General features: G+C 37.4%; 1 protein-coding gene across 2 annotated transcripts in view; it reads right to left on the bottom strand.

The window, feature by feature from the left end:
• Positions 1–18550, bottom strand: part of LOC126368353 (juvenile hormone acid O-methyltransferase-like) — a 49736-nt gene that overhangs the window by 12027 nt on the left and 19159 nt on the right. For both annotated transcript variants that reach the window (XM_050012266.1, XM_050012267.1), the window contains one exon: positions 2324–2902. In XM_050012266.1, the coding sequence (XP_049868223.1) occupies positions 2324–2682 (359 nt within the window). In that variant the 5' untranslated portion in view covers positions 2683–2902. Of the gene's footprint in view, positions 1–2323; positions 2903–18550 lie in introns of those variants that run through there.

Here is an 18550-nt window from a genome sequence, read left to right as displayed (position 1 = left end):
AAAACCTCAAAAATAACAGTATTTCTCCACTATTAAAAGGATGTTATTATACATATTATAAACCTTCCTCTTGATTCACTCTATCTGTTAAAAAAAACCGCATTAAAATCCGTTGCGTAGTTTTTAGATTTAAGCGTATAAGCGGATATAGTATAGGGACAGAAAAAGCGACTTTGTTTTATACTATGAAGTATTGTTTTTAATAAATAGCTGATGACCAATCATACTAAGGTTTTTACCTTTTCTGTGATCAGGAGGGGTCTCCTTGCATGCTAGTCGATATTTGGCTTATTGCCTTCAGATTATAATACACAAGATGACCTTTTAATATATTTTCGCGGAGCTCCATGAGTCGCTCCATGAGCCATAAAGCGGACGAGTGGAGTGCAAAGTCGAACTATGAACTATTTGCTCATACTTGTATGGCGCGCGTTTCGGACTCCTTTGGCCTTCCAACCTCTTTCTTCTATCCCGTGGGATAGCCAGAGGTTTATCCATCGTAAAATGATCTAAGTACCCACACCTCCGCGAGATTTCTGTTAGACCGACTGTTAAATTTTCATACTTCATTAAATTGTTTCGGACACATCGCTTCCCTTCCTTCTTCCCTTACTTCAAACCAATGCTCATGAACATGAATGCTCAAGTAAGGGCGGTGTGAGATTAGAATAATGTTTCAAGGCTAGAATGAATAAGCAGTTACTCATTTATTAAAATACACTGGTGTTTTTAACACTAGATAGATACGTATTTCGATACTAGGTAAGAAACGTAAGTACTTCATTACGAAATAAGCGACATGTTTCACTATAAACCGCATCCGCAAGGCATAACGAGACTATTCCGCAGGCTGTATTTTAGCAATGTTCGACCTTTTCACACAGAAACACATATCCAAGGACGTAGGCGCTCCGCCCCGCACTAAATCGTATCGGTCTTTTGTCTGTTAGTTAATCGTAATTGGATAAAGAAGAAGCGAGCGCGCGCCTGCCTCGCTTGCTCTTACGCATTAGGCGGCACACAGTAAGAACGTCATTTCAGTACGGAGTGTACAGGCTATGACGTATAGAGCGGCAACTCTCCGCTCCCCACCAGCGGCTGAGCTAAATTTACCTCACCCCCTCGGTCTTAGTTAAGTCTACAATCCTATACGCGTCAGACGTCACGCACACAATTGCGCGTGTACGATAACGTCACTGTGTAGTGTCTGTGTAAAACGAGGTTTTTGTATGAAGTGTCCGGGGTGTGACGTAGGTAGGTAACTAGACAGGTACAAGCATCACACCGCATAACAAGCAGCATTGGGACGTATATAGGCTGTTTATGTTTATGTAACTAAAGGTCACAAAGACAAGTGACACCATCATAACGTATTACTTTTAGTAGGACATAATTATAGTTTAAGTATGTATGTATGGTAGAATCAATAAGTGTAGGTAAAACATGAGTATAAATACTATATAAAATTTAATCATCACCAGCCCATTAACGTCCCCACTGCTGGGGCACGGGCTTTCCCTATGGATGGATAGGGAAATCGGGCCTTAAACCACCACGCGGGCCCAGTGCGGATTGGTGGTTATTAACGACTGCTAATGCAGCCGGGACCAACGGCTTAACGTGCCTTCCGAAGCAAGGAGGAGCTCGAGGTGAAAACTTTTTTTTTGTGGTCACCCATCCTATGACCGGCCTTTTGTTAAAGTTGCTTAACTTCAACAATCGCAGACCGAGCGCGTTTACCGCTGCGCCACCGAGCTCCTCATATAAAGTTTATAAAAACTTAATAAAAAGGCATCGTCATCCGATATTGGTGTTAAATTTTGTTCAGAAATGTGGTAATTATGGGTGTGTCTAGTGTAAGAGTGTCGTCTTGTACAATAATAAATGTAGGGTGTGGACGTCAACTTCCGACAAGCGAAAGATCTGTCCTTTTTTCTATTATTACTTATTACTAGAACAAAAAACAAATACTTAAGAAATTTTTTTTACGTATGTAATGAATTCGGGATTGTTTGAGATGCTTTAGCGCACTAAATTCTGAGTGCGTAAATATTATAATGAATCATTTAATTTTGGCTTATTACACTACCTATCTAGTTGCTAGTACTAAGGGGTATATAAATGGGTATCATAATCTTTAGTAAATGGTTTAAAATCCTAATAAATTTATCATTATAATATGATAAGTACTGGGACACTGGGATAAATATCACGTACACTTTGAAATAAGAAAAACCTGCGGTGAAGTTTTAAATAATGTTCTTAAGTATTATGTAGGTATAGTATATGAGTATTTAATTAGTATATAGATGATTAAACTTACTCTTGGTCGACTATCCAATGGAGGGTGTAGAAGGAGAATGTGTGGTCGAAGGCGCCTCTCAGGTCCCTCGGTATCTGCCCCTCGATGTCCATCACCATGAAGGACGTCCGCTCGTCGCCGTAGTGCCGGTTCGCAAATTCCACCATCCTATGGCTGATGTCACACCCAACCAGGTGTTTGAAATTGTCCGGAATAAACTTCTTCAAAATCCCAGTAGTCACACCCCCATCCCCACATCCAATATCTAAAACTTTATCAAAATTTCTCCACTTAATCTTCTTCCCGAACTCCTCGAGACACCGAAATGCATCCCTTTTCTGGACCTTGTTGCTGTAATGATATAGCTCTACGTTGTCCATTTTTGTATTTTTATTATGAGATTTTTTAATGTTTATTTTTCGAGAATGTGTTTCGGGTGCGCGTGCGCAAGGTCGCCGCGCGCGTCGCGGTTTCGGTGGCCAGTCGCGAGAGACGCGCAGCTCCTAAGCATTTATACTTGCCACCGACATGCGACATCGTCGGCTGCTGCCGCAAATTCGGCAATTTACACGGAGGGAAGCGGAGGGTGTGTCCCAGTACCTGCCGGGATAAATATATACATTAGGTAGGTATAGCTCAGAACTCACACAGAGTAATATTGACTTTTTACAATCAACTACAAAAAAATGCTCTATTAACTTGAATAAAAAAAGAAATGATTTTAAGAAATAGCCTATCTATTAATACTCGAAGGTTGTCTGGAAGACCTTAGAATAAGTTTATTATTATTATTAATACTTTTTTGTTATTGATTCATGGAACTTCAATAATTACGTTTAAAAGTCGATACTTCTATGCATTATGGTATCTAAAGGTGCAGTGTTTATGTACGAATAGGTTAATATATATTTTTGTGAAAGTATATTGAGTACTTGTTACATCTGAGTTCTCAACCAACATAACATATACGAAAAATAGTAGGTAAGTATATTGTAAAAACGTTAAAAACTTATATATAAAAGCACCCACTGTGGTATTCCTAAATACTGCGTCCTGTACGGTTACAGGAAATGGTCGTTTTTTGAATATATATACGTCGGTATGTATATATATATTTAAAAACATCGACTATTTACGTTACTTATAGGTAACAGGTAGGTTATCCAAAATCATACCTACCTACTTTGATTCGAATGGCAATAAACTTAAATCAATCTAAAATATAGTGGCAGAATGTATGTTGGTCTGAGCGCAATCATACCGCAATAATGCCTACTCCACACTAGAAAAAAATATTTAGCAAAAATGTCAATTCAATTCATCCTAAACTAACTTAACCTAATGAGTCTCTTTTATATGAAATGATAAATCAGCCAGCAATTTTTTTTCGGCTCATCTCACGCTTTGCTATAATATAAAGTTTGATATCTCTTCGTATAAATCGAATCATCCGCAATATGTTTCACTCACCCATACAAAAAAACTTTTTTGAACATCGATTCCAGAATTAAAACTGAGGATTTGCTCGAATAAAATAGTCAACCCATTTATCCTACTATACCTATACAATAATAAATAATGTTTGAAAATATTTTTACACTTTAACCGTGGGTGTGTGTGGAGTCTCAACAGACTAGATGTTGTTCTATATGATGAAAGGTGTGTTTATTTGTAATTGGCTTACACGTTAGTACTGATTTAACTTACTTAACTAAATGTTATAATGTGTATTGCTGTAAGATTTAAGATAAGTGATCCATTAAATAAATAAATAATAAATGTGTTTAAAATTTCGCATTTTATCTAAGTAAAAGACGAGCGATTGAATGAACGGTCCCTGTTATACACAATACACACACGTGGCGTAGTTCAGTAGTTAAGTACTAAGTACATAAACGCCACCTAACGTTTTGTGTCGAGAAACACATTCCTGAAGGAATCGCTTGTCGATCCCTCTCACGCAATCCCTTATCGATTCTTTTATCGACTGGATTAAAGCTTTTAACTATACCTCAAAAAAAAAAAACGTTTTTCCCTGCCATAAAACCTGTTTCGGGGAGCACAGCAGCTTGAAAATGGCTAGAATATACTCTTAAAAATATGAATTGTTTTTACCTAATTTATCAAATGTTTCATAACACGACAGACAGATTACACCGAATAGATAAAACGATAGTTTTGGTCAACATCCTATAGATGTGTATCGGAATAGCGATCATTCGACCCGATCAACCTTTCTCATATACGTTCGTGTTTTTTGAATAACAATACATTCTATCCTTTTGTTATTCGATTTCCTCATCGGTTTTTCTGCTTGCGTCCCATAGCGTTACGTTATTGCTAAGTACCTTTACTAGTATAGTGCAGGATATGAACAGATGATGAGATCCGTCATACGTAGACAACACGACGATGGATAATCTTGGTATGCTAATGTTTTATTAGATATCTAAAGTGTAGTGGTTGTAAGGAAAAGTGATTGTGATCATGGAAACTCGAGACGACTCATACGGCGCTGCACGTTAGAGACATTGACTGAAGATGCACGTCAGAAAAATCCGATTAGAATTAAGTCATCAGTTGTCACTAATGTTATTCCATAACAATATCACAAAGAGTTTTACATAGCAAGATGAAATATTTTCTTTATCTCCAGTAGGTGGGTACGTAATGCTATCTAAATTTTTAAGCGACTTCATAAAAGAAATTGTTTACAATTTTGGTCAAGCAAAATAATACTCTGCATCTCCTGTACTACGTCAAGTTTTTCCTCTATGGCTTTGCATATTTTTTTTGTAGCTACAAAGTAGGCGATTTCATACTCACTCGGTTGAAAATAGTACCTGGTATCAGCGCCGGGATCACTTCTGTCTTGTTCGCGTAAACACGCCTTTGTCGAAGTAATTTGTGAATCGGTGACCTTCATCTCTACCACTTATATGTATTCTATCAGTCATTAGAAGTGCGTAACAGTCATTTGTAATATAATAGAACGTTGCAAAATAACCGACAATGAGCATGACGCCGAATTTAGACGGAGCGATAACATCGTTATAATGACGACGTCCCGTATGAATTAAGTAGATGGAAAGTTATTTGTGATCATTAGTCACTGGGACTTTGGGACTATTCAAACTATGTATAGTGGCGTTGATTTGGATGTAGATAAATCTGGACTGCCTACAATGACACCCGGAAAATAGCGCGGTAAATCAATTTGGATGTTTGGTATGAGCAAAATTGAAATTGCAAACTGAATTGATTGTTTCTTGTTCAGCGTTTAGACACAGATAGAAAACATAAACAAGAAATACTGACCATGCTCGCTTTTACTAGGTACGGGTGGCATCGTATCAGCAAGTGGGGTTATGGTGTTAACTACAGACCAATTTGGCAAATTAAGTTTCTTATAAGTCTATTAGGTTTTTAGCAGCATTTCAAGTCTGTCCGGCAACAATTTATTTTATTTTTAATATAACTATGTGGGCGTGTATGTGAATCATGCGAAGACATATGCCATTACTGGCCACTATGCAGTTTCCGTTCCCCAATTATTTAGGTTCGTATAACAACTGCATTTAATAAGGTGTCTTTTAGTACGAACGTGAGCAGACTTTTTTGGCTCGCGGGAAATGTTAAGATAGGTTTTGGGTCTCAAATTTTGGGTTGCAATATGGCATTTTTGGAGACGGGTTTGGGTTGAGTTTTGGTTGGAGACGTGTGGTATAAAATTGCGATGCAGAGCACAAAGGCGTGCAGGACCAGCGTGTGACGATCTTCGTTGACCGCGCGCGAAAAAGTCCATTGCCCCGCGCCGACTCGATTGGCCTTTTTTTACGACCGCAGTTGCGTCGATCTACTGCTTGTTAGGTCTTGACCTAGCCTAATGTGATTTGTGTTGGCGCCGCTACGGCTAAATTTAGATCTTATTGCATAGCTACGACATTTTTAGTATAAATATTTTTTTATTGCTTATTTATTACTTTGTCAATCATAGAAGGAGTGTTGTAGGGTTTTTTATTATGGTCATTTTGGTTTGACGAAATATTTTTAAATTATTATGTTTAAGGTTACTAGTTTTGGTGACTACTGACGTCGCTTGTAACATTTCCAGATTATCAGTGCAAAATGCGTGTAAAAAATTTCAAAAATACATTTCTCGAAAAGTTCTGTATTAAGAACCGGGTTGTTAAAGTGCATCTTTTTTCGTCGCATAAAGCCGAGTCGTTCACTAAAGTAGGTAATTTAAACTCGGGCATATTAAACCAGAGTTTGTTGAGTACGCCTGTTGTAATCTAAACTTGAAATTCAAGGTCGAAGTTAAGAACCGGCGAAAAAATTCAAGTCGGTGCATCCATACGCTGTAACGCAACTGCACTGTGCAATGTGCATATAAATGATGCGCGCGACCACTCTTGACACTTGAACGAGATACGCACGCACGCTATGGAATCGTTAAACAAATATTTAAAAATATATTATATAATGGATGGATCCATAGAGTTAGACTTTTTTCATAGGTCGCCCTCGCCTGCATCTGGAGGCTTTTCTTTAGGCTCTAGTTCTTCAACTGAACGTGGTATTAGGAAGATATAAAAACCAAACAAACAATAAGTTAGATATAGAATACTATGTACTTGGCATGACTTTTCTATAGGTTTGGTACCTATATGTGGTGCCTGTGTTAATTATAAGGTAACTAGGTACCTCCCTGGTTGTTAAAACCCCTTGTCTTGCACATAATTATACCGATAAACATGACATGTCTGTCTTAGTCTCGAGTAATATAGGACTACAGTTTTAGCGTGATGTACCAGGTAATTCTGCAAGTCATGATTATGAGGTACCTAGCTTTAATGCGCGTTTTCTGAGAAACTGACAGAAGATGGACATCCAACTAGCCGTCATTCAGCCCATTATATGATGAGCAGCTCATCATGTCGATAAGGATAAAATAACACACGCCTACGCCTAATTCCCGTGGGGAAATTTTAATTCCCAATTCTTTTTCCCACTACCAAATAAAAAACAAAAAAAATATTTTAGACATTTTCCCGACATGCTCTAAAGAAGAGAAGCTCAACGCTTTGTTTCTTTTTCTCCAGATCAGAAATGGAACAGGGACTTTTTCAACTGTTGATTTGAATGAAATCATTTCATTTATAATAATAATATACTTTATTGAAATAATAATATACTAATAGTAGAGCACAGTGAAAAAAATAAGTGGAGAAGTGTGTCAGGATCCAAGCAAACGGATTGCTGTCTCTGCTTTTACGCCGGTGGGAAATAGGCGTGAGTTTATGTATGTATGTATGTACAACACAGTAGAATACAGAGAACTTTACAGACAAGAGGTTATTGTACATCCATGAGTTAACTAAACAGCCGATATCCATAGTAGTCCAAAGGCCTCTGTCATGGATGGTAGGAGTTTACATGGCGGAATTGTGAATATTGTACAGTACAAAGAACAAACGCATTCACTACGTTTGAGTCCTGGAGCACAAAAATAAAAAAAAGCTAATAATAATAATAATAAGGTTAAAAGTTAATCATTGCAGTTAATTCCCAACGATTCGCCAAAATTAAATTTAATAGACATCTTTTATTAAACTCTTAATTGTACACAATAATTAAATTAAAACAAAAAAAAAATAGGTACAAAAGGTGGACTTATCTCTAAAAGAGATCTCTTCCAACCCCGCATGGTGGTCAATAAAGGTCTTTTGTCGATCGAATGAGACCCTTGTGTAGTCGACACTAGAAACATATTATGCAGATCAATTCACTGCTCAAACGTTTCATAACTTCACCCGAGGATCAAGTATGGTAGGAGTGCATCGATGCAGTGCACTTGGCAATGTCACCCCTCACGGGTTCAACCGCCGACAGACCGCGGAGAAAGGGCTCGGAGGGAAATGCACAGGCCTGTTTTATACATACAGATCTACACACATAATATATAAAAGCCTATATACGTGCTGTTACTGGGCACATGCCTCCCCTCATCAACAGGGGTCTGGAGCATATATATATATTTTTATTTTATTTTCTTCGGGTAACTTACAGCATTAATAATAATTAATTATAACTGAATATAAACTAGTAGCCATTTATAAGTAACCGCATATATATAAACTTGACATAGACAGAAAATTCCACTTGATATCAATTGAGATTCACGGCCTGAATCTATGGAGTAGTACATGTAGTAACTTATTGCATAGCCATAGCCTGCTTGCTCGGCTGATGAACAAAGCTCGGCGATAATTTGTAGCGGAAAATGGAACATGTAATGTCTTCCACCGAATATGACTCCGATCGTCACGCTGCTCCGATAAATGGTGAGGGATTTTGGTCTAGTAGACAATCCTTGTGCTAGCGTTGTTAAATGTCCTTAAGGCCTCCACATATAGCTACAATTTCATAACCCCTATTCAGGCAGGCAAACATTTCAGTATGCTTAATATACTTGTATAGCGATATGTTACCAGCGCGTTACGATGCACCTTGCTACAAAGTATAAGGCTTTGGCGACCGTCTGATGGTGCCATTCATATTAAAACCTAAGAAGGATTAGTGTCGGGCAGGTAGTCAGCTGAAAATAATACCTAAATCAATTTGGGCATTGTAATGCGCTGGTACCCTATAACTATATAGGTACCTATATATATTTTATAATATTATGTACTTATACTGAATAGTGGCTATTAGAATGTGCCTTAATAGGGATACCTAAGGTTGATTTGGTTGTGACATGGTGGCTGAGTTCGGATAGGGACTCAGACCTACGGAGTATAACGTAGAACCCTTGCTCAGGGATACTGGTGAAGACCTCAACGGTTGCAGAGGCGGAGATTGGAGCCATCGATACGGCGATGCAGGACGGAAGTGGCGTGTCACAGGGACTTTAACCTGGAACCTGACAGAGGGCAGCAGTAACTGTCAGTACTATTTAGAGGCGGAGGACAGGAGTCCTAGTGCGGCTTTGAAATGGACTACTCTGGGCCCCATCCTACTCGCGTCAGACAGAGTACTGTGGGGTGGAAGGCAAGAGGGAAACCACTGGCTTATTTTTCTCTAAAAAGTAGCATGGAGAATGCTACACCGACAAGAGCGTGGCTCTTAAATTAGTGATGATGATGAAGGTTGATTAGAAAACAAATTCCTTTGCATTACGTCTATGGCATGTTGCACCAATTCCAAATAATTGTCCACGAAATATGATGATGAGAAAAGATAAAGAAAATGTAAAAGAAACTTTATTACCAGAGTGCTACAAGTTATCAGAATACAACCAATAGCTAGTTATATTAAAGCCAATCGCAGTTTGTACATTTACGTACGAATGTGATTCGTACTTACGTATACGTTCATACACGCATGAATAATACCAATCTTCCAAGTAGGTATTGTAAGTGTTGATAATTGCAACATAAAAATACCTTTAAAAAAATGTTTATAATAAATATTAATTCTTTACTTTTTAATTAATTTTATATTCATCAATCTATCTCTTATTGTCAGACGTGTTTGTAACCTTTGTAACTACTTAAATTAAATTAAAATAATGAGCGTTTTTTACTAAAGTCCATTTGCTTTGCAAATAAACCTGGTGTAGTTTTTTATACCGAGCATAAACTAAGAATATGCAAAATCTCTACAAATAAAATCGGTACAACTTATACCTTACGAGTGGTAAAACTAATTAAACCACACTCATCTTAACAGTAAGCAAAAACTATTAGAATAGAATATACGAATATTATGCAACTCTAACAATATTACATACAAATTCATAACCTCTTCTTTTTTATATCGGTTAAAAATATTCGTAGGTTCGTACGTGTGTGTACGTACGAATCAAATCCAAAAAATAAGTAGATTACCACAGAATCTTTTTTTACAGCATTTTAAGTTATTAGATAGAAGTAAATCTAATTTCAAGGGAAGCCAATATTTACTGGTTTGCCTAAATACGTAAATAGAGCCATTTGTCATGTATTTTGTGTTGGTATTGCGTAACTCTGCCTCCGAATGGTCAACTAAACAAATATAGGACAACCATGGTTTAGTAAACAAGCTTCAAATCCGTAGGTTCATTGACCTATATCAATAAATCTGTGGCGACATCAAATATCACATCACGTGTTTATATATTAACACTACAAGGTCACTAACCTTCCAGAAAACACTTTAGTCTATTTTCGAAGCAAAGATTTCCCAATGCCATTACGTAGGAAGTCTGGTCAGTTTTCCTAAGCTGGTGTGTACTGGTACATATGCAAGTTCGTAGGTTTAGGGTTCCGTTGAGGTATATTATTATACTTTGTCTAAATGAAGCAGAACAGCCTCCTTGGTCTAGTGGTTAGAGCGTTAGGCTCATGATCTGGAGGTCCGGGTTCGATTCGATGGGGACATTGTTGAAATCACTTTGTGAGACTGTCCTTTGTTTGGTAAGAACTTTTCAGGCTTGAAAAAAAAAAGTAAGATGATTCCGTGCCTGGGAGGGCACGTTAAGCCGTTGGTCCCGGCTATTGGCCGTAAAAACACCTTCACCAACCCGTATTGGAGCAGCGTGGTGGAGTATGCTCCATACCCCCTCTGGTTGATTGAGGGGAGGCCTGTGCCCAGCACTGGGACGTATATAGGCTGTTTATGTATGTTATCATATCTTAGGCTAGATAAGATAAGATAAGAAGTTGTTATGTAAATAAAGCAAGCTATCAACAAAAAACATAACCCAATTTTTGCAGTCGGATCAAACTGTTCAGTAAATGTAACCTAAAAATTAAATGGTTATAAAAGATTCGATGGAGTACTGAATTATATCAAATTGCAGGATGTACGATAAGGTGCAAAAAGTCCAATCAGTTTCTTGCAATAAATTAAGACCTCCTGGTTACATGTCGTTTCTATGATAGACCAAAAACAAAGACATAAAATAATTATGACAACTCATCATCACCAGCCCATTAACGTCCCCACTGCTGGGGCACGGGCCTTCCCTATGGATGGATAGGGGGAATTATGACAACTAATGGTTCATAATTTTCCCACTGTTTACAAATAATTCGCTGGGCTCTGTGATTGCACTTTTGCTTTTCGATTTTACATGTAGAGCTTCTCTGCTATTTCTATATTTCGTATTGTGGGTTTAATAAATAATGTAATAGCTAAGCGAGGTCCTTTTATTCCGGACGCCACCGCAGATGACCGGGCCATCAGTGCGTTGCAATTAGGACACTTAATTTTAATATTATATTTTTATGATTTTAGCCGACGATCTGGTGAAGGGCGCGGGAAGCCGCTGGATGCGGGCAGCGCAGGACCGATCGTCGTGGAGATCCTTGGGGGAGGCCTATGCCCAGCAGTGGGCGTCGTACGGCTGATGATGATGATTTTAGTTTGTGTTTCGTTTTTTTTTTGATCTTGTTATTCTTTTTGTTTGTTTTTTTTTCTGTGTATTGAATTTCGTGTGGTTTCTGTACTGTGTTGAATGTAATGTACCTGTCTGTCTGTGTCTGTGGTGTCCGAAAGTAATAAAATGTTTCTTTCTTTCTTTATTCAGTAGAATATGTCAAATTCAGGATGATTATGTAGTAACTTATTGCATTGCCTGCTTGCTCGGCTGATGAACGAATTGTGGGTCTAATAAATAATACTTGTAATTGTACGGAACAGGCGTACCTATTATTAAAAAGAAATACTCAGACACCTAAATATATCGACGTTTGTGATGTTTGTTGAAATTGCATAATACTGGATAACATTGGCCCTCCTTGTTATTTGATGTAAGGTTAGCGAGTGTTGGGTCCATCATAGTTCCCGCTCGGAATGGGAAGTGAAAGTTAGAACTAAATCAACATCCTAAAACTGGTAGGAGTCCCTTATTTGTTTAGCTATTCAATTTTTTGTACTTTTAAAAGGGAATTTCTCAATGTTTGAAAGGGAATTTTTCATTATATGAAGTTCGTATACGGCTAAGTTTGTTTGATGTTTGTGTATGCTAAACAAAAGTTGTTCTCGTTGATGTCTTTTATATGAGATATAACATTTTAACAATATAAAATATAATATAAATATAAAATTATAAAATTTTAATGGGCGTAAGGCTAGAGGGAAACCACTGCCCTATTTTTCCCTAAAAAAGTAGCATGGAGAATGCTACACCGACAAGAGCGTGGCTCTTATATCTTATTACTCGAGTTTATGGTCAGGTTTAGTCTCTTTAGCAAGTATTCTGTATTTATTCATTTTTTATTTTTCATAATATTTTCTTTTTTCTCAAGTACTTTACATTACGGTTTAGGTACGTAATTATGTGGTTAGACTTTAAAGCCCAGTTCTTTGTTTCACTGTTTTTTGATTCCCCAACCGGCTGCAGCTGAAAATCAGCGTCATAGTCTAGCTACAGCTAGGCCGTGACATTTGCTGAGCTGAAGCCGTTTCGGCATTATGTATAATTGTTATTAAGTAATTTAATTACCTAAATATGTTTCTTGTATGCCGAATAAATATTTTTTCTTTCTTCTTTCTTAAATTATTGATGATGATGAACATTTTAAAAATGCTCAGCTTTACGTAAGATAACGTAAACAGCCTATATACGTCCCACTGCTGGGCACAGGCAGGAAGTTTACATGCCTTACATACGTAACATACGTGAGTATAATTATACCATTAACCGGACACGATTCCTGGAAACATCGTGATATCAATTACCTATTCATGATCCAAACATGAATTAATATAACAACATAACAGTATCATGTCTGTATCCCCAAAGGGGTGGGCCGGGGTGTTTAGCAAATATGAATTCAAACTCATAAAGTCGAATTTAGTGGTCTGAGCCCACATCCAAACCCGTGACTCTACTAAAAGTCATGCGTTTTCCAAACAGTATTATCGTAGATTTCCATTACTTATAACAAATAATCTAGTAAATTACGCGGGTTTAATGAGTGGTGGGTATGTTTGATAGCACGGCTCTACCTAAAAAGTACGTAGTGAGTAGCATACATCGACCGACGCAATCTTTCACTTAAATTATCGCAAAAAAATTCGTACTTTCGTCCTCTCCCAACCAGTTAGTGAGTGCATTGCCCCTCGATACTACTGCCAAAATTAAAAATTGATGCACTATCCTTTATGCACTTGCAGTTAGGTGCACACGAGTGACAAGAACGAGAGATACGTTAGTCATTACCGGCATACATCTTTATTGATGTCCCAACGGGTCGAAACTTAAGGCAGGTTATGAAAAGAGGTCATGAATGGATAAGGTGTGATTAAAGGGTTAAAAACACTATAAAGAGTAAGAAATAAGTAGGTATAATTAGGGTAGAGCCAGTACCGGGTTCGGTTCCATTTGTCCGACCGATTAGTGAATGAAACCAGTGTACAAAACCAAGAACTATGATTGTTTATTACAATCATATTTGAGAAATATGGAACACGCAGATAATAAAGCAATATTACGGAGGATCACGTTACCTATTCAATCCAAATAGGATATTAGAATTGATGCATGTACGCAATTATGATAGGTATATCTAGCCAAATAGCGCACGGGAAACTATATTTTTTGTAAACGCACCTTTATTTAGATTTATTTTAAGTCGTTAATTATTTTTATTTATTAATTCTTCTTTCAATAACTTTTCTTGCGGAGGAACTCCGCCATCTATGTTTTCATCCCGGAACTGTAGTGACTTTCGGTACCAGAATCATGGACGCTATGCTCACACTCTGGGTACACGACTTAATTGTAACTTGAATTACTTTCTGGTTCCTTGCATAGATGGCGGTTTTATGGAAATGGAGAGCAGAGCAAAGTAAAGCCAATGGTAAAATCAAATAATATACAAATAAGGTTTTTTGTGTATTGACGCGGGTTGCTTCGCTTCTGAGAAGTTTATATTCTTTCTCCAGGCCTAGATTTATCAAAGATTTTTATACTCTAGTATATGTCTTGAACGCGTATGTGTCTTGAAACTTAGAGCGCGTTGAATATGGTTAGAATCCTGGATAAAGGACTGAAGCATTCGGGGGATAAGGGAGTCCTACCTAGCCAACTGGACTGGTACGGTCACGAGTACTAATATGTATACACTTCGAAACTATGTCACATTAACTTTTTTTTACAAATTAAACCATAAGTCTCATTAAATGTCAAATATGATAGTGCGACAGGGTTCTAAAGTGGGGACATGACTGTACGCACCTGTTTCCGCACGTCATCTCCTTAGCGTCGTTCTGTTTTTCACGGTGTTCTCTTACCTAACATTAATAACAGGTCCGGTTTTTTTATAGAATCGACCAAGAACAGTCTCACCTTCCATTCCAAAGAGAAAACTAGCCCAATTACAGGCTAGGTCTCATGCTTTCCAAAACACCTTTCCTTATCCTTCATCGCTGAGCACATGATAAGCATTTATAATCCAAATATGAATTCGAAAACAAATTAGAATATCATTTGTTTAGGACTTTATTTTTTTTTCTTCGAGTTGAAGAAAAGAGAACCATATTGAAGACTATAGAGAACCGGAGAGGAAATATGATTGGCCACCTGATGCGACACGATTCATTTATAACAAACATTATAGAAGGAAAAATTGAAGGGAAGAGAGGAAGGGGTAGACCTAGGATAACATTTATGAAACAAATAAAAGAGAAGGTGCAGGTCATGTCGTATCGGGAGGTGAAGGTTTTGTCGGGAAGAAGAGAGGAATGGCGATTACTCCACCGACAAGAACGCAGCTCTTAAATAGAGAGAGAGAGGACTTTAGGCATAGAATAAGGAATAATACTGCGTATAGAACGGTAACTCTACACTCGGTCTTACTTTAGTGTTCAATCCATTGATATACAATTACCGGTGGTTGTGTCGATGGTGGTTGTAATGCTTCAATCGTATGGCGTCAGACGTCACACGCACAGTTGCACGTGTACGATAACGCCAATGTGTATTGTCTGTGTAAAACGAGATTATTGTATGAAGTGTCCGGGTTGTGCTTTAGGTCTGTGCTTTATTTTAACTTGTGACCTCACAATGAGAGTCAATAGTTCTTTCAACAAGGCTATCACGGTAGCCTGTGAGGCTACTAGTTACCTTCCGGTGATTTGTGGTCCGATATGGGAGCACCTAGTACCAGTTTATTGTCTATAAACTGAAAACTGGCGTGTCTATTGTGAGGTTTTGTTGATAACACCATGGTATAAGAAAACCAGGTATGCTCACTCCTATGACAAGTCGCCATTGCTAGCCCTTTGATGACGTAAGTGTTACCACTGTGTTACCACTGTGTTACAACGGTGTTACTACTGTGTTACCACTGTGTTACCATTGGTATCTCCAACATTCTAAGAACATAAATTTTATTAAGTATTGAAAATTAAGTGAATTACTGAGTAATGTATTTAATTACTCTTACTGGTCACATAAATATAAATCATTAAAACTATAAGTAAATCTTTTACTAAAAGTTCAAAATTGCCTTGCAATGTAAATATAAAGACAAAGGTCGTGGGTAATTTTTTTTTTAAGAAATGGCAACGCAGGGTGAGATGACGTCAGCTGGGCTAACCTAGAGCATACCTGGTTTTCTTATACCATGAACAACAACACATCAGAATACGTGTTTTCAAAAAGGACCTTAGGAGGTTTTCACTATTATGTGAATTTTTATTAGTGTAACGCTGGCTAATTATTATTTTTGCCTGGTAAATTGTTACTTTTATATTTCACGCAGACAGCTCAGACGTTTTATATAAATAATTAGCATTTTGAGAATTTCAATACTAAGCTCACTTCGGGAGTTGAATAGATACTCATGAACCAGACAAGTTTGTGTTCCCCTTGTTTTATTTTAGGTTTCGTAGCTTCTCCTACATTTTCTTTGTACAGGCATTTTACAACCAAAATATAAATGTCGCTTCAGAATCCGGTTTTTATAGTATAACCAATCTTTATAAGTCGAAAAGTAAGAAGCGTTTTAAAAATTTAAAGAGTGACTGCCACTCAAAATTTTTAAAACGCTTCATTTATTTAATTATTAATATTTTTTTATATTGCGTCTGTCTCCCTTAGCTGGGTTTTCGAGCCATGGTAAGACCTTTGATTTTATTTGACTAATTGACATGTCGGTCGAGGTCCGAGGAACGTACCTATACTAGGTACCTGAAATTACCAAGAGATTCCGAATTGTATGCTACAGAAAAGACGAAAATTGGTTATTTATATGTTGTACTGTAATTAAAAAGTGTATTGTAATTAATAGTTTATGCGCTTAATACGCATCTGTAACTTAGGAAGCCATTACAGAGTTTTTTAATCTGTTTATTACCAGCTTACTTATGTGTGTATGTTGAACCCTAAAAATGTACTACATAAATAGTTGAATATATTTTTTTAAAATAAATGTTAAGCTCATTATCATCTAGTGCAAATACCTAAAAATTGAAGAGCATTTTGAATTAAAAGCATTTAAATTGAAATTATGAGCAAAAAGTTCGATAACTGTTAGTATAGCATAGAATAAGCAATAATACTACGTATAGAATGGCAACTCTCCGTTCCCCACCAGCGTCTGAGCTATGTTTACCTCACCCCCCCTCGAACATAGTTTAGACTTGAATAGTGTTAGACGTCACACACACATATGCGCGTGTACGATAATGTCAATGTGTAGTGTTTGTGTAAATCGAGGGTATTTGTATGAAGTGTCCGGGGTTTGACTAAATAAAGTTCATCATATTTTTCTTAAAAGACCTTATAGCTGGCGAAAAGTATATACTATACTGGCTACCCCTTGGGTGATACAGGCGGGATGGTATGTTATGATATGTCGTTACATAAAAATGGCTGAAAGTCAGTCATAATGACTTGTGGCTTCGTCTACGCTGATAGGGATAAGAGGTGTGAGGTTGAGGTACCTATCTATAATATTTACGGTAGTACATCTCAAAGTTGTGTTGATGGTCGCTCAATGACAAGTCAAGGTAAAGGAATTCATTTTCCACGCAACCTATAAGAGTATCGCTCGCTCTATAGCAAACACAATATTACCAAGAAACATACAAAGAAAGATTCGTACATAACTTCTATTTACTTGCACACAACGACGTTCTCCACCCGAGAATACCTAAAAAAATATACAAAAACCTTTTTCCTTAGAATAAGCGGGACGGAGTGCGGATCTTATTTTTCTCGCGGACGTTTCAGTCGCTCGGGAGTGGGGGAGACCCCCCCACAGTGGTGGGAGTGGGAGGTTACCACCCCCTGCAATAATACTGCGTCACTATTTTGCGCCATTACGTACACTCGCTTCCTATTCTATAAGTAGCGACGCCTCTAGAACGTAACTGGCGTTGAAGCATGAAGCATGATCAGACAAGGGATAACTAGAACCTAATGTATCTACCTGATGTCATATAGAGCTGGATCGAGGTCGAATAATAATATGTCTTCTTATCTAATTTTATTTTATATCTACATCTTTACTGAGCCTACTGAACAGTACTGTCTTGTATACGTTCCAAGGTTTACATAATAACAGGCGGTCTTTGACGTTTGTATTAGAATTTAGAAGAAGGACGAATCCATTACTAATAAAGTGTTGCTGGGTACTTAAATCCAAGTTTGAGAGAGAGTAAAAACATTTTTGTATAATATTATTTTTATTCAGTTATTCGTAATAGACGTCTTGTTTAAGACACAGGTCGTCTTTTCAACATAAAAAAACTTGAACCCTTGGCATAGAATAAGGAATAATACTACGTATAGAACGGCAACTCTCCGCTTACCACCAGCGGCTAAGCTAAGTTTATCCCCCCCCCCAACCCTCGGTTTTACTTTAGTCTTCAATCATATGGTCGCAGACCGCACACACACATATATGTAAGATTACGTCATTGTGTGCAACGAGGTGTTTTGTATGAAGTATCCGGGGTGTGCCCTTGGTAACAAATTTTAATGCCAATATTGTATAAGTTGTTAGGAATATTCGCCATAAGGAAGATTATGTATCAGGATCTGACATCATTTTATTTGTGTGAAGTAGGAGTCAAAGTTAGCAATAAAATATTTTACTGCAATGGCTTGAGGATGTAACGTAATTCATTTGTTATTTATAGTATTTTGTTGTTATGATTTCTTGTATGATTTAAGATTCCCTATGTAATCAATAATTTAAGGAACTCTATGAAAGGCGCGAACCGTTTACGCAGTCGTGTATATGAAAA

The sequence above is a fragment of the Pectinophora gossypiella genome, chromosome 7 (genome assembly GCF_024362695.1).
Source record: "Pectinophora gossypiella chromosome 7, ilPecGoss1.1, whole genome shotgun sequence".
Classification (NCBI taxonomy): Eukaryota; Metazoa; Arthropoda; class Insecta; order Lepidoptera; family Gelechiidae; genus Pectinophora; species Pectinophora gossypiella.
Note: the sequence above shows the minus strand (reverse complement) of the source record. Positions and strands in the feature narration are given on the sequence as shown.